At 44.4% G+C, this 20,000-nt stretch overlaps 1 protein-coding gene across 1 annotated transcript in view; it reads left to right on the forward strand.

The window, feature by feature from the left end:
* Positions 1 to 20,000, forward strand: part of LOC135522456 (zinc finger protein 236-like) — a 122,768-nt gene that overhangs the window by 79,713 nt on the left and 23,055 nt on the right. Inside the window, exons 21-23 of the mRNA XM_064948730.1 lie at positions 1,286 to 1,389; positions 2,494 to 2,892; positions 4,613 to 4,758. Of these exons, the coding sequence (XP_064804802.1) occupies positions 1,286 to 1,389; positions 2,494 to 2,892; positions 4,613 to 4,758 (649 nt within the window). The remainder of the gene's footprint in view (positions 1 to 1,285; positions 1,390 to 2,493; positions 2,893 to 4,612; positions 4,759 to 20,000) is intronic.

Consider the following 20,000-nt stretch of genomic DNA (forward strand, 5'->3'; position numbering starts at 1 on the left):
TATTTTGAGGCTATACAGCGTTTTTTTTGTACAACTACATTGTTTACAAACATTGGAGCAAAACAATGTTAGATGTTGCTTTCTGTTGGGGTTCGACAGTTGAACTAAGCTCATGAAGCATGTGATGTTCTTCAGAAATCAATGGGGCATATATCATGGGTGTAGCAATCGCAGATTGCCCCTTTAAGGAAGGATGCCTCCGCTTAACATGAGCGGAGCTGAGTAAGGAGAGGCAGGATCTAGTTTGACAGCTGGAATTGTCCCATCGTTTTATGGAGTCATCTTGTAAGAAGAAGAGAAAATACTGCTATGAAATGGACAGAGGTGCCATATCAACGGCTCATTTCTTTAGTGCAGTGTTTTCGAGCAGTAACTTTTAGTTATTGAAATTTCGGTCCATCATTCATTTCAATCCGAGCATAAAATGTTCTGCTAACAAGAGAATAGGTTATACTGGACCATAAAAGTTTGGTTGCAATTAATGGCGAGGAATATTAGATTGGGGTATTAAGATATTAAGTAATGAGCTTGTCAGATCTTAAGTAATGATCATTATGGCTTCGTCAACCCCCCGACCAGCCATAACTCAAGGACATATTGAAGTATTTATGGGATAGACTTAGCTTTTCATTTCGGAAGCTCTTCAAAAGTAGCCTAATATAACTATCGAGTCACTAAGCCTACCCGAAAACAAGGAGAAATGACAGCAACACCCCGGGATGGCTGCAACAAAGATGTATTCACTTCATTTCATGGTGCTCTTTTATCAAAACAATAAAGCTGACGTGTTTTTGACAAAGACAGGTTACCCCGACAAGCTACCCATTCTAATAGAAAACGTTCTGCTTTGTCAGCAAAAAAAATGTCATAATATAAAAATAAACGTGTCCCTGCTCAGGTTATGAGAGGGAGTAAACTAACAATTTTGCTGAGTCAGTGGCCTTGTGCCTGAAACTTGCAGATTCAAATTCAGGAGAGATGACATCCAGGTGTTATTTAATTTCCTGGGAGCCTTGGTAAGCACAAAGCATGCAAAATTAAAATAGGAAAACATCAGAATGGCCACAGGTGATAAATGCATTGTGTGTTACACTGTAATTTTTTATGAAAAGAATGTGAACCTTCTTTTAATTCATCTTCTTTTAATTGAACTTCTTTTAATTAATTCTTAGACTCTGAAACTTAACCTAAAGCATTCCCTTGACATGCTCTCCATTCTAACAGGAATGTTCATGAGTAACTTTCTCGCTCGCTCTTTCTCTCCCTCCCTCCTCGCTCTCTCTAGACATATCCGGATACACACAGGAGAGCGTCCTTACAAGTGTGACGAGTGTGGGAAGAACTTCACCGTGAAGTCCACCCTGGACTGCCACATAAAGACCCACACAGGTCAGCGTGCAGTACACAGCGTGCACTTCCACTCCATCTGATCAGATGGGGGGATCAGAGGAAACACTGTAGGAGGGGAACGTTAGTTCAAATGCCACCGTGGGAGTAGCGTAGGCTGATCTGTCCCTGTTAATTAGTTTAAGTGATGTTAGGGTTGTTGCTACATTAGCTGCAATATGTTCTCAGTATGGTCCAACTCTGTGGGTGTAGAGTGCACTTTGATCCATGATTTAAGAGTTAAATTATGTAAATCAATCAGTAAATGCAGTGAAAGCGGGTCCGTACTCAAAAACAAGAGTTTATAAATTCTTGGACACGTAGTCCTAATTTGTTATAAACAATATTTAAATCGGCCTCATTTGCATGTCTTATCATCTAACGGTGCAGTGGGGAGTAATTGTGCCCGATGATTTATGGGACAGAGTTGTAGGTTTGATCGCTGGCGCAAGATGGCAGCAGAAAAGTTTTGTTATTCAAGGGATATTAGGAGATATCTCCTCACACCTTGTTCTCTTTTGGTAATTACTGTGGTTTGACACTCTGACCCTGGAGCAGACACACTCATTCTCCCTGATTAATGAGAAGGCCCAGACATTTGCTAAGCAGGCCTAATAGTCCCAAGTTATTGTTGAAGAGCTGTGGATCAGTATTCTCTGTAGGGACGTCTGAATTAACTTTTGGAACTGCAGTGATTAGAAAAGTGACTCGTTTTATTGGTACTCTAGGGGAGAAATCGAGGAAAAGGCGTCTTGTCAGAACAGAGGTGCCAAACGTTCATCAATGGAACAATGACATTCAAACTCTGTTTCAGGACATCATTGGCAAAAGTTTTTTGAGAATATATATTTTTTTTATTGGTTCACATCAATCTAGAGTCACAATACACATTTTGGACCTAACACCCAACCCCCACTCCAAACAAAACCCCTGGTGGCCCTCACTCGATCCCAGACCGCAGTCACATTGTTGCCAAACCTACCACTATGTTAAATAATGAGAATCAGTGGTACACAGTAAATCCCCGTTAGGGCTACATACTATAGGGGAAAACAAGAAGAACCATACCGTTAAAAATGCTATCATTCTGTTGTTCTCCCCCTGCAGGTCAGAAGCTGTTCAACTGTCACATGTGCAACACATCCTTTTCCACCAAAGGGAGTCTGAAAGTCCACATGCGTCTCCACACAGGCTCCAAGCCCTTCAAATGCCCCTTCTGCGAGCTCCGCTTCCGCACATCAGGCCACCGCAAGACCCACATCCAGTGTCACTACCGGCCCAGCTCAGAGGGTCGGAAGGCCAAGCGAGCGGCATCATCCAGAAGTAACCAGAACCAGCAGCACCCGGCTAACCCAGAGACCCTCCACCCTGTGGGCCTGCTCCAGGCTACCACCACAGACCATAACATCTACCTCCCAGCCAACCAGGTGCTCGCAGGCCAGTTTGACCAGAACCTGCTGCAGCAAGGCCTGGTGGGCCAGGCTATCCTGCCTACCTCCATGTCCGGTAAGGGCCCACTCACTCACTCACATCAGGGTTGGTGGTCAATTCCAATTCAATGAATATATTGAATTGAACATGGGTTCCTCTCCATAAAATGCATTAATACAATTCAATTCCTGACTTGAGTTTAGGTGGAATTCACCGCAACCCTGGCACACACACACACATTCGCACAACTGTCCATTGCCACAAACACATAATTATTTCATTCTTATTGCCAATACTTATTACCCTATGCAAGCCTAGCTCACCCCTTCCACTATTGACATGAAGCATGCATCCAAGTGCTGCTCAGCACAGCAACCATATTTCACCTGAACAGTCTGCCCTAACCTAGTCTACATTCAAACCATAGTTTGAGACTGAGAGGAGATGTTTGAAGCCTGAGTCCAAGTACAGTCTGTTCTCAGTAGCCAGCCAAGGAAGAGCTGATGACTGGTGTCTGAGACTGCCATCATTGAAATTGTTTGTGGTGAAGAGGGGCACGGGGAGTGTTGTACAAAACAAAGTCATCAGCGATTGGATCATCTCTAACCAATCAGAGTATCAACGCGAATGGCAATTTTCCAAACTGACGCTTTACCCATTTGTGTTCTGGCTCTGGCCCAACCCATTGGTTTCTGGACCAATAAGACGGCCCCGAATGTGTTTCAATTCATGAGGGGTCAAGGAGGCACTCCGATCCAGACTCATTGTGGAGAAGATACTAAGGTCCATGGGCGTGGTGTAGTATTTGGCTGGAGCAAGGAGTCTAGGTAGCCAGGCAACGTCTTTCACGCCTGGTTCAATAGCAAGACCAATGTTCTGTCAAATATTTAAAAGCACTTTTCCTGTAGTTTTCCTCGTGTGAGCCTCATGTCAAAGACAAGTTTCCCATCTCATGGGAAATAAATATTTGTTCAATCCAATATATTAAGACATTCTAGGCTTCAACTACAGTATGACATATCTGTTAGTTAGATCTACAGACTAGGATGAAATAAGGAGTCTGAAGCAACATTTGTGGAGTCTGAAAAGCATCAACACTTGAGTTGAAATGTTTTGACTGGACTCTGGCTCACTTCACCTCTAATCTGTCGTTTGTTCAAACTGGTGGCGAGGGGGAAGCCATCCAAAAAAGCAGCCATGAAATGAATTCCCCCTACAGCGCTGTTCGAGAATCTAGTAGGGCTTCGAAATGACTTAGAAATGGCTTCCACGCACCGTGCTCATTGCTGGCACACAACTCGGGGTGCTACTGGCAGCCTCTCGCTCGCATGTAGGCCCCTTGTTCCCTCGAAGATCCCCCGTTGGATGATAAGTTGCTCTAAGCCACTCCTCTTATCTGTTCGAGCAGACGGAAGGCACATTGAGCAAACACAGAAAAATCGGAATTATTACCATTCATTTTTTTATTTTGTGAATCTGCATTAAATTACATAATTGAAGTTATTTCTCAAAGTCCCGCACCTTATACTTTGGTTTATGGTGGGTTTAGAGTCTAGACAGTTGAACTGGGCTCATCATGCATTTCTAAGTACCATTCTTCCAGAATAGATGGGTGTTCTGTGATTCATTTAAACGATAGAAAATGTCTAAATATCACAGAATGGAAGTCTGCTTTTATAACAGCCCATTATGTGTTGTGTACAAACTCGATGCCTTAAAATGCAAGTCGAATTATCCAAGCTTGGGAAAATAAAGGTCTTCTAATCTAATGGTGTGGTTTGTGATTCTATTGTAGCGGGTGGTGACCTGACAGTGTCTCTGTCGGAGGGTCTGGCAACTCTGGAGGGCATCCACCTCCAGCTCACCTCTGCCAACCTAGTGTGTCCCAACGTCCAGATCTCTGGCATCGACTCCAGCAACATCAACAACATCACACTGCAGGTAATGAGTGCTTGTCACTGCCAGTGTCACCTACTTCTCACCCTCTCTTTCCTCTCCTTTGCTCCACCTCTCCTTCTCCTCTTTTTCATCATCTGTCCTAACTCTCCTCTGCTCCCCTATAGCTCTTAATCTTTCTCTCTCTCTCTTTCTCACGCTCTCTCTCTCTCTCTCTCTCTCTCTCTCTCTCTCTCTCTCTCTCTCTCTCTCTCGCTCTCTCTCTCGCTCTGTTCTCTCTCTCGCTCTGTTCTCTCTCTCGCTCTGTTCTCTCTCTCGCTCTGTTCTCTCTCTCGCTCTGTTCTCGCTCTCGTTCTCTCGCTCTCGTTCTTTCATCTCTCTCTTTCTTTCATCTCTCCCTTTCTCTTTCATCTCTCTCTCTCGTTCTTTCTCCCTCTTTCTCTTTCATCTCTCTTTCTCTTTCATCTCTCTTCTCTTTCTCTCTCGCTCTTTCATCTCTCTTTTTCTCTCTCCCTTTCTCTCTTTCATCTCCCTCTTTCATCTCTCTCTCTCTCCTCTCTCTCTCTCTCTGTTTCATCTCTGTCTCTCTCTTTCTCTTTCTTTCTTTCATCTCTCTCTCTGTTTCATCTCTCTTTCTCACTCTCTTTCTTTCATCTCTCTCTTTCTCTCTTTCTTTCATCTCTCTCTCGCTCTCTTTCTTTCATCTCTCCTCTCTTTCTCTTTCTCTCCCTCTCTCTCTCTCTCTCTCTGTTTCATCTCTCTCTGTTTCTCTTTCTTTCATCTCTCTCTCATCTCTTTCTCTCTCTCTCTCTTTCTTTCTCTCACTTTCTCTTTCTTTCAACTCTCTCTCTCTTTCACCTCTCTTTCTCCCTCTCTCTCTGTGTTTCATCTCTCTCTTTTCTCTCTCTCTCTCTCTCTGTTTCATCTCTTTCTCTTTCTCTCTCTCTCTCTCTCTGTTTCATCTCTCTCTTTCTCTCCCTCTCTCTCTCTCTGTTTCATCTCTCTCTCTGTTTCTCTTTCTTTCATCTCTCTCATCTCTTTCACTCTCTCTCTCTTTCTTTCTCTCACTTTCTCTTTCTTTCAACTCTCTCTCTCTCTTTCACCTCTCTTTCATCTATCTCTTTCTCCCCCTCTCTCTGTGTTTCATCTCTCTCTATTTCATCTCTCTCTCTCTGTCTCTCTGTCTCTCTCTCTCTCTCTCTCTCTCTCTCTGTTTCATCTCTCTCTCTTTCTCTTTCTCTCCCTCTCTCTCTCTCTCTCTGTTTCATCTCTCTCTGTTTCTCTTTCTTTCATCTCTCTCTCATCTCTTTCTCTCTCTCTCTCTTTCTTTCTCTCACTTTCTCTTTCTTTCAACTCTCTCTCTCTTTCACCTCTCTTTCTCCCTCTCTCTCTGTGTTTCATCTCTCTCTCTTTCTCTCTCTCTCTCTCTCTGTTTCATCTCTTTCTCTTTCTCTCTCTCTCTCTCTCTGTTTCATCTCTCTCTTTCTCTCCCTCTCTCTCTCTCTGTTTCATCTCTCTCTCTGTTTCTCTTTCTTTCATCTCTCTCATCTCTTTCACTCTCTCTCTCTTTCTTTCTCTCACTTTCTCTTTCTTTCAACTCTCTCTCTCTTTCACCTCTCTTTCATCTATCTCTTTCTCCCCCTCTCTCTGTGTTTCATCTCTCTCTATTTCATCTCTCTCTGTCTCTCTGTCTCTCTCTCTCTCTCTCTCTCTCTCTGTTTCATCTCTCTCTCTTTCTCTTTCTCTCCCTCTCTCTCTCTCTCTCTGTTTCATCTCTCTCTGTTTCTCTTTCTTTCATCTCTCTCTCATCTCTTTCTCTCTCTCTCTCTTTCTTTCTCTCACTTTCTCTTTCTTTCAACTCTCTCTCTCTTTCACCTCTCTTTCTCCCTCTCTCTCTGTGTTTCATCTCTCTCTCTTTCTCTCCCTCTCTCTCTCTCTCTCTGTTTCATCTCTTTCTCTTTCTCTCTCTCTCTCTCTCTCTGTTTCATCTCTCTCTTTCTCTCCCTCTCTCTCTCTCTCTGTCTCTCTCTCTCTCTCTCTCTCTCTCTCTCTGTTTCATCTCTCTCTCTTTCTCTTTCTCCCTCTCTCTCTCTCTCTCTGTTTCATCTCTCTCTCTTTCTCTTTCTCTCCCTCTCTCTCTCTCTCTCTCTCTGTTTCATCTCTCTCTCTGTTTCTTTCTTTCATCTCTCTCTCATCTCTTTCTCTCTCTCTCTCTTTCTTTCTCTCACTTTCTCGTTCTTTCAACTCTCTCTCTCTTTCACCTCTCTTTCATCTCTCTCTTTCTCCCTCTCTCTCTGTTTCATCTCTCTCTCTATTTCTCTCTCTCTCTGTCTCTCTCTCTCTCTCTCTCTCTCTGTTTCATCTCTTTCTCTCCCTCTCTCTCTCTCTCTCTCTCTGTTTCATCTCTTTCTCTCCCTCTCTCTCTCTCTCTCTCTGTTTCATCTCTCTCTTTCTCTTTCTCTCCCTCTCTCTCTCTCTGTTTCATCTCTCTCTCTGTTTCTCTTTCTTTCATCTCTCTCTCATCTCTTTCACTCTCTCTCTCTTTCTTTCTCACTTTCTTTCTTTCAACTGTCTCTCTCTCTTTCTCCCTCTCTCTCTGTGTTTCATCTCTCTCTATTTCTCTGTCTCTCTCTCTCTCTCTCTGTTTCATCTCTTTCTCTTTCTCTCCCTCTCTCTCTCTCTCTGTTTCATCTCTCTCTCTTTCTCTTTCTCTCCCTCTTTCTCTCTCTCTCTCTTTCTTTCTCTCACTTTCTCTTTCTTTCAACTCTCTCTCTCTCTCTTTCACCTATCTTTCATCTCTCTCTTTCTCCCTCTCTCTCTGTGTTTCATCTCTCTCTCTATTTCTCTCTCTCTCTCTCTCTCTCTGTTTCATCTCTCTCTTTCTTTCTCTCTTTCTTTCTCTCACTTTCTCTTTCATCTCTCTCTCATCTCTCTCTCATCTCTTTCTCTCACCTCCCTCTCATCTCTCTTTCTCTCATCTCTCTCTCTCTCTCTTTCTTTCTCTCACTTTCTCTTTCTTTCATCTCTCTCTCATCTCTCTCTCATCTCTTTCTCTCATCTCTCTCTCGCTTTCACCTCCCTCTTTCATCTCTCTCTCTCTCTCTGTGTTTCATCTCTTTCTCTCTCTATTTCTCTCTCTCTCATCTCTCTCTCTGTCTCTCTCTCTGTCTCTCTTTCTCTATTTCTCTCTCTCACCTCCCTCTTCCATCTCTCTCTCTCTTTCTTTCTCTCATCTCTCTCTCTCATCTCTCTCTCTTTCTCTCTTTCACCTCCCTCTTTCATCTATCTTTCTCTCATTCTCTCTCACCTCCCTCTTCCATCTCTCTCTTTCTTTCATCTCTCTTTCTCTTTCATCTCTCCCTTTCTCTTTCATCTCTCTTTCTCTCTCTTTCTCTCTTTCTTTCATCTCTCTCTCTGTTTCATCTCTCTTTCTCTCTTTCTTTCATCTCTCTCTCTGTTTCATCTCTCTTTCTCACTCTCTTTCTTTCATCTCTCTCTCGTTCTCTCTCTCTTTCATCTCTCTCTTTCTCTCTTTCTTGCATCTATCTCTTTCTCTCTCCCTCTCTCTCTCTGTTTCATCTCTCTCTCTCGCTCTCTCTCTCTTTCATCACTCTCTCATCTCTCTCTCTTTCTTTCTCTCACTTTCTCTTTCTTTCATCTCTCTCTCTGTGTTTCATCTCTCTCTCTCTCTCTCTCTCTATTTCTCTCTCTCTCTGTGTTTCATCTCTCTATTTCTCTCTCTCTATTTCTCTCTCTCTTTCTCTATTTCACCTCCCTCTTTCATCTTTCTTTCAACTCTCTCTCTCTGTTTCATCTCTCTTTCTCACTCTCTTTCTTTCATCTCTCTCTCGTTCTCTCTTTCTTTCATCTCTCTCTCGTTCTCTCTTTCTTTCATCTCTCTCTTTCTCTCTTTCTTTCACCTCCCTCTTTCATCTCTTTCTCTCATTCTCTCTCTCACCTCCCTCTTCCATCTCTCTTTCTTTCATCTCTCTCTCACCTCCCTCTTTCTTCTCTCTTTCTTTCATCTCTCTTTCTCTCATCTCTCTCTCTCACCTCCCTCTTTCTTCTCTCTCTTTCTTTCATCTCTCTGTTTCATCTCTCTTTCTCACTTTCTCTTTCTTTCATCTCTCTCTCTCTCATCTCACTCTCTCTCTTTCACCTCCCTCTTTCATCTCTCTCTCTCTCCCTCTCTGTGTGTTTCATCTCTCTCTCTTTCTTTCATCACTCTCATCTCTCTCTCTTTCTTTCTCTCACTTTCTCTTTCTTTCATCTCTCTCTTTCTCTCTTTCTTTCATCTCTCTCTTTCTCTCTCCCCCCCTCTCTCTCTCTCTGTTTCATCTCTCTCTCTTTCTTTCTCTCACTTTCTCTTTCTTTCATCTCTCATCTCTCATCTCTCATCTCTTTCTCTCATCTCACTCTCTCTTTCACCTCCCTCTTTCATCACTCTCTCTCTCTCTCTCTCTCTCTCTGTGTTTCATCTCTCTCTATATTTCTCTCTCTCTCTTTCTCTCTCTCTCTCTCTCTCTCTCTCTCTTTCTCTATTTCACCTACCTCTTTCATCTCTCTTTCTCTCATCTCTCTCTCTCACCTCCCTCTTCCATCTCTCACTCTTTCATCTCTCTTTCTCTCATCTCACTCTCTCTCACCTCCCTCTTTCTTCTCTCTCTTTCTTTCATCTCTCTGTTTCATCTCTCTTTCTCACTTTCTCTTTCTTTCATCTCTCTCTCTCTCTCTCTCTCTCTCATCTCTCTCTCTCTCTCATCTCACTCTCTCTCTCTTTCACCTCCCTCTTTCATCTCTCTCTCTCTCTCTCCCTCTCTCTCTGTGTGTTTCATCTCTCTCTCTTTCATCACTCTCATCTCTCTTTCTTTCTCTCACTTTCTCTTTCTTTCATATCTCTCTCTCTCATATCTCTCTCTCTCTCATCTCTTTCTCTCATCTCACTCTCTTTCTCCTCCCTCTTTCATCTCTCTCTCTCCCTCTCTCTGTGTGTTTCATCTCTCTCTCTCTATTTCACTCTCTCTCTATTTCTCTCTCTCTCTGTCTCTCTCTTTCTCTATTTCACCTCCCTCTTTCATCTCTCTTTCTCTCATTCTCTATTTCTCACCTCCCTCTTCCATCGCTCTCTTTCTTTCATCTCTCTCTCTCATCTCTCTCTCATCTCTCTTTCTCTCATCTCACTCTCTCTCACCTCCCTCTTTCATCTCTCTCTCTCTCCCTCTCTCTGTGTTTCATCTCTCTCTCCCTCTCTCTGTGTTTCATCTCTCTCTCTCTCTCTATTTCTCTCTCTCTGTGTTTCATCTCTCTCTCCATTTCTCTCTCACTGTGTTTCATCTCTCTCTCTATTTCTCTCTCTCTCTATTTCTCTCTCTCTTTCTCTCCATCTCTTTCTCTCTCTCTGTCTCTCTTTCTCTCTTTCACCTCCCTCTTTCATCTCTCTTTCTCTCCTTCACCTCCCTCTTCCATCTCTCTCTCCTGCTTTCTCTGTCTCTCTCTCCCACTCTCTCTTTCATCTCTCTTTCTCTCCTTCACCTCCCTCTTCCATCTCTCTCTCCTGCTTTCTCTGTCTCTCTCTCCCACTCCCTCTTTCATCTCTCTTTCTCTCATTCTCTCTCACCTCCCTCTTCCATCTCTCTTTCTTTCTCTCACTTTCTCTCTCTCTCATCTCCATCTTTCTCTCTCATCTCCCATCTCTCTCTCATCTCCTTCTCTCTCATCTCCTTCTTTCTCTCTCTCTTTCTCTCTCTCTCTCTCTCTCCCTCTCTGTGTTCTCTATCTCTCTCCCACTCTCTCTGTTTCATCTCTCTCTCTCTCCCTCTCTCTCTGTTTCATCTCTCTCTCTTTCATCTCCCTCTTTCATCTCTCTTTTTCTCTCATCTCTCTCTCTCTCTCTCTCTCATATCTCTCTCCCTCTCTCATCTCTTTTTCTCTCATCTCACTCTCTCTCTCTTTCACCTCCCTCTTTCATCTCTCTCTCTCTCTCTCTCCCTCTCTCTCTGTGTGTTTCATCTCTCTCTCTTTCTTTCATCACTCATCTCTCTCTCTTTCTTTCTCTCACTTTCTCTCTCTCTCATCTCCATCTTTCTCTCTCATCTCCCATCTCTCTCTCATCTCCTTCTCTCTCATCTCCTTCTTTCTCTCTCTCTTTCTCTCTCTCTCTCTCTCTCTCTCCCTCTCTGTGTTCTCTATCTCTCTCCCACTCTCTCTGTTTCATCTCTCTCTCTCTCCCTCTCTCCCTCTTTCATCTCTCTTTTTCTCTCATCTCTCTCTCTCTCTCTCTCTCATATCTCTCTCTCTCATCTCTTTCTCTCATCTCACTCTCTTTCTCTCTTTCACCTCCCTCTTTCATCTCTCTCTCTCTCTCTCTCTCTCTCTCTCTCTCTCTCTCTCTCTCTCTGTGTGTTTCATCTCTCTCTCTCTGTTTCTCTCTCTCTGTCTCTCTCTTTCTTTCATCTCCCTCTTTCATCTCTCTTTCTCTCATCTCACTCTCTCTCACCTCCCTCTTTCATCTCTCTCTCTCCCTCTCTGTGTTTCATCTCTCTCTCCCTCTCTGTGTTTCATCTCTCTCTCCCTCTCTCTCTGTGTTTCATCTCTCTCTCTCTGTGTTTCATCTCTCTCTCTCCATTTCTCTCTCACTGTGTTTCATCTCTCTCTCTATTTCTCTCTATTTCTCTCTCTCTCTCTCTCTGTCTCTCTTTCTCTCTTTCACCTCCCTCTTTCATCTCTCTTTCTCTCCTTCACCTCCCTCTTCCATCTCTCTCTCTCTCTCTCCTGCTTTCTCTCTGTCTCTCTCTCCCACTCCCTCTTTCATCTCTCTTTCTCTCATTCTCTCTCACATCTCTTTCTCTCACTTTCTCTCTCTCTCATCTCCTTCTTTCTCTCTCTCTCTCCCTCTCTCTCTGTTTCATCTCTCTCTCTTTCTCTCTCTCATCTCTCTGTGTTTCATCTCACTCTCTCTCTCTTTCATCTCCCTCTTTCATCTCTCTTTTTCTCTCATCTCACTCTCCCTCTCTCTCTTTCATCTCTCTCACTCTCTCTCTTTCATCTCACTCTCCCTCTCTGTGTTTCATCTCTCTCTCTTCTCTCTCTCTTCTCTCTCTCTTTCTCTCTCTCTCTCTCTCTCTCTCACTCTCTATTTCATCTCCCTCTTTCATCTCTCTCTCTCATCTCTTTCTATTTCACTCTCTCTCTATTTCTCTCTCTCTCTGTCTCTCTCTTTCTCTATTTCACCTCCCTCTTTCATCTCTTTCTCTCATTCTCTCTCTCTCACCTCCCACTTCCATCGCTCTCTTTCTTTCATCTCTCTCTCTTTCATCTCTCTCTCATCTCTCATTCTCTCATCTCCCTCTTTCATCTCTCTTTCTCTCATCTCACTCTCTCTCTCACCTCCCTCTTTCATCTCTCTCTCTCTCTCCCTCTCTGTGTTTCATCTCTCTCTCCCTCTCTCTGTGTTTCATCTCTCTCTCTATTTCTCTCTCTCTGTGTTTCATCTCTCTCTCTCCATTTCTCTCTCACTGTGTTTCATCTCTCTCTCTATTTCTCTCTATTTCTCTCTCTCTTTCTCTGTCTCTCTTTCTCTCTTTCACCTCCCTCTTTCATCTCTCTTTCTCTCCTTCACCTCCCTCTTCCATCTCTCTCTCTCTCTCTCTCTGCTTTCTCTCTGTCTCTCTCTCCCACTCCCTCTTTCATCTCTCTTTCTCTCATTCTCTCTCTCACCTCCCTCTTCCATCTCTCTTTCTTTCTCTCACTTTCTCTCTCTCTCATCTCCCTCTTTCTCTCTCATCTCCTCTCTCTCTCATCTCCTTCTCTCTCTCTCATCTCCTTCTTTCTCTCTCTCTCTCTCTCTCTCCCTCTATGTTTTCTCTCTCTCTCCCTCTCTCTCTGTTTCATCTCTCTCTCTCTTTCTCTCTCATCTCTCTGTGTTTCATTTCACTATCTCTCTCTCTTTCATCTCCCTCTTTCATCTCTCTTTTTCTCTCATCTCACTCTCCCTCTCTCTCTCTTTCATATCTCTCACTCTCTCTTTCATCTCACTCTCCCTCTCTCTCTCTGTTTCATCTCTCTCTTTTTCTCTCTCTCTTTCTCTCTCTCTTTGTCTCTCTCTCGCTCTCTCTCTCACACTCTCTCTTTCATCTCCCTCTTTCATCTCTCTCTCTCTCATCTCTCTCTTTCATCTCTCATCTCTCTCTTTCTCTCTCTCCCTATCTCCCTCTTTCATCTCTCACTCTCTTTCATCTCCCTCTTTCATCTCTCACTCTCATTTACATTACATTTAAGTCATTTAGCAGACGCTCTTATTCAGAGCGACTTACAAATTGGTGAATTCACCTTCTGACATCCTGTGGAACAGCCACTTTACAATAGTGCATCTAAATCATTAAAGGGGGGTGGTGAGAAGGATTACTTATCCTATCCTAGGTATTCCTTGAAGAGGTGGGGTTTCAGGTGTCTCCGGAAGGTGGTGATTGACTCCGCTGTCCTGGCGTCGTGAGGGAGTTTGTTCCACCATTGGGGGGCCAGAGCAGCGAACAGTTTTGACTGGGCTGAGCGGGAACTGTACTTCCTCAATGGTAGGGAGGCGAGCAGGCCAGAGGTGGATGAACGCAGTGCCCTTGCTTGGGTGTAGGGCCTGATCAGAGCCTGGAGGTACTGCGGTGCCGTTCCCCTCACAGCTCCGTAGGCAAGCACCATGGTCTTGTAGCGGATGCGAGCTTCAACTGGAAGCCAGTGGAGAGAGCGGAGGAGCGGGGTGACGTGAGAGAACTTGGGAAGGTTGAACACCAGACGGGCTGCGGCGTTCTGGATGAGTTGTAGGGGTTTAATGGCACAGGCAGGGAGCCCAGCCAACAGCGAGTTGCAGTAATCCAGACGGGAGATGACAAGTGCCTGGATTAGGACCTGCGCCGCTTCCTGTGTGAGGCAGGGTCGTACTCTGCGGATGTTGTAGAGCATGAACCTACAGGAACGGGCCACCGCCATGATGTTGGTTGAGAACGACAGGGTGTTGTCCAGGATCACGCCAAGGTTCTTAGCGCTCTGGGAGGAGGACACAATGGAGTTGTCAACCGTGATGGCGAGATCATGGAACGGGCAGTCCTTCCCTGGGAGGAAGAGCAGCTCCGTCTTGCCGAGGTTCAGCTTGAGGTGGTGATCCGTCATCCACACTGATATGTCTGCCAGACATGCAGAGATGCGATTCGCCACCTGGTCATCAGAAGGGGGAAAGGAGAAGATTAATTGTGTGTCGTCTGCATAGCAATGATAGGAGAGACCATGTGAGGTTATGACAGAGCCAAGTGACTTGGTGTATAGCGAGAATAGGAGAGGGCCTAGAACAGAGCCCTGGGGGACACCAGTGGTGAGAGCGCGTGGCGAGGAGACAGATTCTCGCCACGCCACCTGGTAGGAGCGACCTGTCAGGTAGGACGCAATCCAAGCGTGGGCCGCGCCGGAGATGCCCAACTCGGAGAGGGTGGAGAGGAGGATCTGATGGTTCACAGTATCGAAGGCAGCCGATAGGTCTAGAAGGATGAGAGCAGAGGAGAGAGAGTTAGCTTTAGCAGTGCGGAGCGCCTCCGTGATACAGAGAAGAGCAGTCTCAGTTGAATGACTAGTCTTGAAACCTGACTGATTTGGATCAAGAAGGTCATTCTGAGAGAGATAGCGGGAGAGCTGGCCAAGGACGGCACGTTCAAGAGTTTTGGAGAGAAAAGAAAGAAGGGATACTGGTCTGTAGTTGTTGACATCGGAGGGATCGAGTGTAGGTTTTTTCAGAAGGGGTGCAACTCTCGCTCTCTTGAAGACGGAAGGGACGTAGCCAGCGGTCAGGGATGAGTTGATGAGCGAGGTGAGGTAAGGGAGAAGGTCCCCGGAAATGGTCTGGAGAAGAGAGGAGGGGATAGGGTCAAGCGGGCAGGTTGTTGGGCGGCCGGCCGTCACAAGAAGCGAGATTTCATCTGGAGAGAGAGGGGAGAAAGAGGTCAGAGCACAGGGTAGGGCAGTGTGAGCAGAACCAGCGGTGTCGGTTGACTTAGCAAACGAGGATCGGATGTCGTCGACCTTCTTTTCAAAATGGTTGACGAAGTCATCTGCAGAGAGGGAGGAGGGGGGGAGGGGGAGGAGGATTCAGGAGGGAGGAGAAGGTGGCAAAGAGCTTCCTAGGGTTAGAGGCAGATGCTTGGAATTTAGAGTGGTAGAAAGTGGCTTTAGCAGCAGAGACAGAGGAGGAAAATGTAGAGAGGAGGGAGTGAAAGGATGCCAGGTCCGCAGGGAGGCGAGTTTTCCTCCATTTCCGCTCGGCTGCCCGGAGCTCTGTTCTGTGAGCTCGCAATGAGTCATCGAGCCACGGAGCGGGAGGGGAGGACCGAGCCGGCCTGGAGGATAGGGGACATAGAGAGTCAAAGGATGCAGAAAGGGAAGAGAGGAGGGTTGAGGAGGCAGAATCAGGAGAAAGGTTGGAGAAGGTATGAGCAGAGGGAAGAGATGATAGGATGGAGGAGGAGAGAGTAGCGGGGGAGAGAGAGCGAAGGTTGGGACGGCGCGATACCATCCGAGTAGGGGCAGTGTGGGAAGCGTTGGATGAGAGCGAGAGGGAAAAGGATACAAGGTAGTGGTCGGAGACTTGGAGGGGAGTTGCAATGAGGTTAGTGGAAGAACAGCATCTAGTAAAGATGAGGTCGAGCGTATTGCCTGCCTTGTGAGTAGGGGGAAGGTGAGAGGGTGAGGTCAAAAGAGGAGAGGAGTGGAAAGAAGGAGGCAGAGAGGAATGAGTCAAAGGTAGACGTGGGGAGGTTAAAGTCGCCCAGGACTGTGAGAGGTGAGCCGTCCTCAGGAAAGGAGCTTATCAAGGCATCAAGCTCATTGATGAACTCTCCGAGGAACCTGGAGGGCGATAAATGATAAGGATGTTAAGCTTGAAAGGGCTGGTAACTGTGACAGCATGGAATTCAAAGGAGGCGATAGATAGATGGGTAAGGGGAGAGAGAGAGAATGACCACTTGGGAGAGATGAGGATCCCGGTGCCACCACCCCGCTGACCAGAAGCTCTCGGGGTGTGCGAGAACACGTGGGCGGACGAAGAGAGAGCAGTAGGAGTAGCAGTGTTATCTGTGGTGATCCATGTTTCCGTCAGTGCCAGGAAGTCGAGGGACTGGAGGGAGGCATAGGCTGAGATGAACTCTGCCTTGTTGGCCGCAGATCGGCAGTTCCAGAGGCTACCGGAGACCAGGAACTCCACGTGGGTCGTGCGCGCTGGGACCACCAGATTAGGGTGGCCGCGGCCACGCGGTGTGGAGCGTTTGTATGGTCTGTGCAGAGAGGAGAGAACAGGGATAGATAGACACATAGTTGACAGGGTACATAAGAGGCTACGCTAATGCAAAGGAGATTGGAATGACAAGTGGACTACACGTCTCGAATGTTCAGAAAGTTAAGCTTACGTAGCAAGAATCTTATTGACTAAAATGATTGAAATGATACAGTACTGCTGGAGTAGGCTAGCTGGTAGTGGCTGCGATGTTGACACTACACTAATCAAGTCGTTCCGTCGAGTGTAATAGTTTCTACAGTGCTGCTATTCGGGGGCTAGCTGGCTAGCTAGCAGGTTGATTGCGTTACGTTACCTTAAAAGAACGACAATAGCTGGCTAGCTAACCTAGAAAATCGGTCTAGGCTACACAATTGTCTTAGATACAAAGACGGCTATGTAGCTAGCTAGCTACGATCAAACAAAACAAACCGTTGTACTGTAATAGTTACTACAGTGCTGCTATTCGGGGGCTAGCTGGCTAGCTACGTTAAAAGAACGACAATAGCTGGCCAGCTAACCTAGAAAATCGCTCTAGGCTACACAATTGTCTTAGATACAAAGACGGCTATGTAGCTGGCTAGCTACGATCAAACAAATCAAACCGTTGTACTGTAATGAAGTGAAATGAAAATGTGATACTACCTGTGGAGCGACGCGGAATGTTGACCGGGTAGTTGGAGTTCAATTCGGTAGAGGTTGGCTAGCTGTTGGCTAGCTAGCTAGCAGCATTTCCTACGTTAAGGACGACAAATAGCTGGCTAGCTAACCTCGGTAAATTAAGATAATCACTCTAAGTCTACACACTCTAAACTGCACAATTATCTTGGATACGAAGACAGCGAAGACAACTATGTAGCTAGCTGACACTACGCTAATCGAGTCGTTCAGTTGAGTGTAATAGTTTCTACAGTGCTAGTGGACAGTGGATGTTAGCTAGCTGCTTAGCTAGCTGCTGGGCAGATACGTTAGGACGACGAAATACGATAATTATGCAATTGTCGTTGATACAAAGACGGCTATGTAGCTAGCTAAGAAGAAATTGCTAAGATTAGACAAATCAAACCGTTGTACTATAACGAAATGTAATGAAAAGTAATGAAAAGTTATACTACCTGCGGACCGAAGTGTAGATGCGACCGCTCGCTCCAACCGGAACCGGAACTCTCTTTCATCTCCCTCTTTCATCTCTCTTTTTCTCTCATCTCACTCTCCCTCTCGCTCTGTGTTTCATCTCTCTTTCTCTCTCTTTCTCTCTCTCACTCTCTCTCTTTCTCTCTCTCTCTCAATCTCTCTCTCTTTCATCTCCCACTTTCATCTCTTTCTCTCATCCCACTCTCTCTCTCTCTTTTTCACCTCTCTCTTTCTCTCTCTCTCTCTCTCCCTCTCTCTCTCTCTCTCTGTGTTTCATCTCACTCTCTCTCTCTCTTTCTCTCTCTTTCATCTCTCTTTTTCTCTCATCTCACTCTCCCTCTCTTTCATCTCTCTCACTCTCTCTTTCATCTCACTCTCCCTCTCTCTCTGTTTCATCTCTCTCTCTTTCTCTCTCTCTCTTTCTCTCTCTCTCTCTCTCTCTCTCTCCCCCTCTGTTTTCTCTCTCTCTCTCCCTCTCTCTCTATTTATCACAGTAAAGGAGAAAGTGCATCTGTCTCTACCTCCCCTGTTATGCAGTGACCACATACACGCTCCTCTTTGGGTAGCCATGTCTTTTTATGTCTGCCGGTTTCTATTGCCAATCGGTGGTCACTCAGCCTGTACTTGGTAAGGATCTGTCTCTGCTTCTTATCTCTGACAGAGTAGAGATAATCAGCCAATTCATATTCTCTGTTTAGGGTCAGATAGCAATTTAGTCAGCTTTGGGATTTGTTTCATTTTTCCAATGTTGTAAATATGATTCCTTTGATTGGTTCATGATTTTGCTTATTGGAATTCTTTCTTTTGAAGCAGTGCTGGTGTCAGCTTGGTTGGTGAGGTCCAACACCAGCTGACTGAGAGGGCTCGTTTCTGGGCTCAGCTCTTGGGTTTGAAGTGATTTAAATTGCAGACTTGAATTTGGACTTGAATTCAGATGTAGCCAAAATTTTAATGATCTTTTCTGTATTTTCATTATTACTGGAAAACGGCCCAATTCTGCCCTACGGCCCATTAGTTGGTGTATTTCTCTGGACTTGTAGGATTTTCCGGCAGAATTCTGCATGTAGGGCTTCAATTGGATGTTTGTCCCACATTTTAAAGTCCAGTTTATTGAGTGGCCCCCAAACCTCACTTCCATAAAGAGCTATTGGTAGGATTACACTGTCAAATATTTTAGTCCAAATTCTAATTGGGATTATTGCGGGCTATTTCTTTGAGTGCATTCACTGCCATATTAAAGTTTCCCGATGCAGATATGGTCAGACCAAGATAGGTGTAATTTTTTTTGTGTTCAATTAAGGTGTTGTTCAGGGTGAATTTATATTTGTGTTTCTGACATCTGTTTTTTTTGGGGAAAATCATGATTTTAGTTTTTGGGAAATTTACTGCCAGGGCCCAATTTATGGCAATATTGCTCAAGAAAATTAATTTTCTGTTGAAGACCTTCTTTGGTTGGTGATAGAAGTACCAAGTCATATAGCAGGTATTTCACCTCTGTGTCAAATAGTGTGAGTCCTGGGGCTGGAGATTGGTCCAACATGTCTGCTAATTCATTGATATAAATGTTGAAAAGATTTGGAGTCAAACTGCAGCCTTGTCTCACACCTCGACATTGTGAAAAAATTATGTTCTTTGGTTTTTGATTTTCATTGCACACTTGTTTTCTGTGTACATACATTTTATTAAGTCATATACCTTACCACCAAGCCCACTTTGTAGAATTTTGTAGAATAGCCCTTCGTGCCAAATCGAATCAAATGCTTTTTTTAAGTCAATAAAGCAAGCAAAGATTTTGCCCTCTTTTTTTGGTGGACGTGTTTATTAATTAGTGTGTGTAAGGTGTATATATGGTCAGTAGTGCGATGGTTAGGGAGAAAGCCAATTTGACATTTACTTATTACATTTTTTTCTTGTAGAAAGGTTTGAATTCTTGAATGCAAAATGCTACAGAAAATCTTTCCCAAGTTACTGTTTACGCAAATTCCCCTGTAATTATTGGGGTCTGATTTGTCTCCACTTTTGTGGATAGGGGAGATGAGCCCCTGGTTCCAGACATCAGGGAAGCAGCCAGAAGTTAAAACCATGTTGAACAATTTAAGCACAGCATTTTGCAACTCAGGTGTGCTGTTTTTCAGCATTTCATTTCTGATGTTGTCTAGACCACAAGCATACTTTGATTTAATAGATTTTAGCTTTTCATTTAGTTCTTGTTGGGTTATTGGGTAATCTAATGGATTTTGGTTGTTTTTAATGACTGATTCAAGGATGTTCAATTTTTCTTTAATTTCTAATTGGTTCTGTTGCAAGTCTTTTTGTGGGATGTTTTTGTATAGATTATCAAAATAAGTTTTCCAAATTCCTACATCTTGTATTGCTAATTCTTGTGGCTTTGTTGTGCTTAAATTGTTCCACATGTCCCAGAACTGATTTTGGTCAATTGCGTTTTCAATTTCATCAAGTGTACTGTTGGTATAATTACATTTCTTGTGTTTCAGTGTTTGTTTATACTGTTTCAGAGTTTCAAAGTATTCATATCGTAGCTCTGGGTTGTTTTGCTGCTTATGTTTTTTGTTTGACATTTTTCTCAAGTGTTTTCTAATTGTTTTACATTCATTATCAAACCATTTGTCAGAAACATTTTGATTTTTGCTTCTGATGTTGCATTTCTTTGGTTTTCTCAAATTTGCTTTCGAACCTGCTTTTTGGAATATGCAGTTGATGTTTTGAGTAGCTGAATTGACACCATCTTTATTGTTTTGGTACCGTGAGTTATTGCAAAACTGTATAGAGTTCATTATTTCATTTGAGTTCAATGTTTCAATGAATCTCTCTGCACTGTTTGGTGCCC

Source organism: Oncorhynchus masou, chromosome 30, assembly GCF_036934945.1.
Source record: "Oncorhynchus masou masou isolate Uvic2021 chromosome 30, UVic_Omas_1.1, whole genome shotgun sequence".
Taxonomy (NCBI): domain Eukaryota; kingdom Metazoa; phylum Chordata; class Actinopteri; order Salmoniformes; family Salmonidae; genus Oncorhynchus; species Oncorhynchus masou.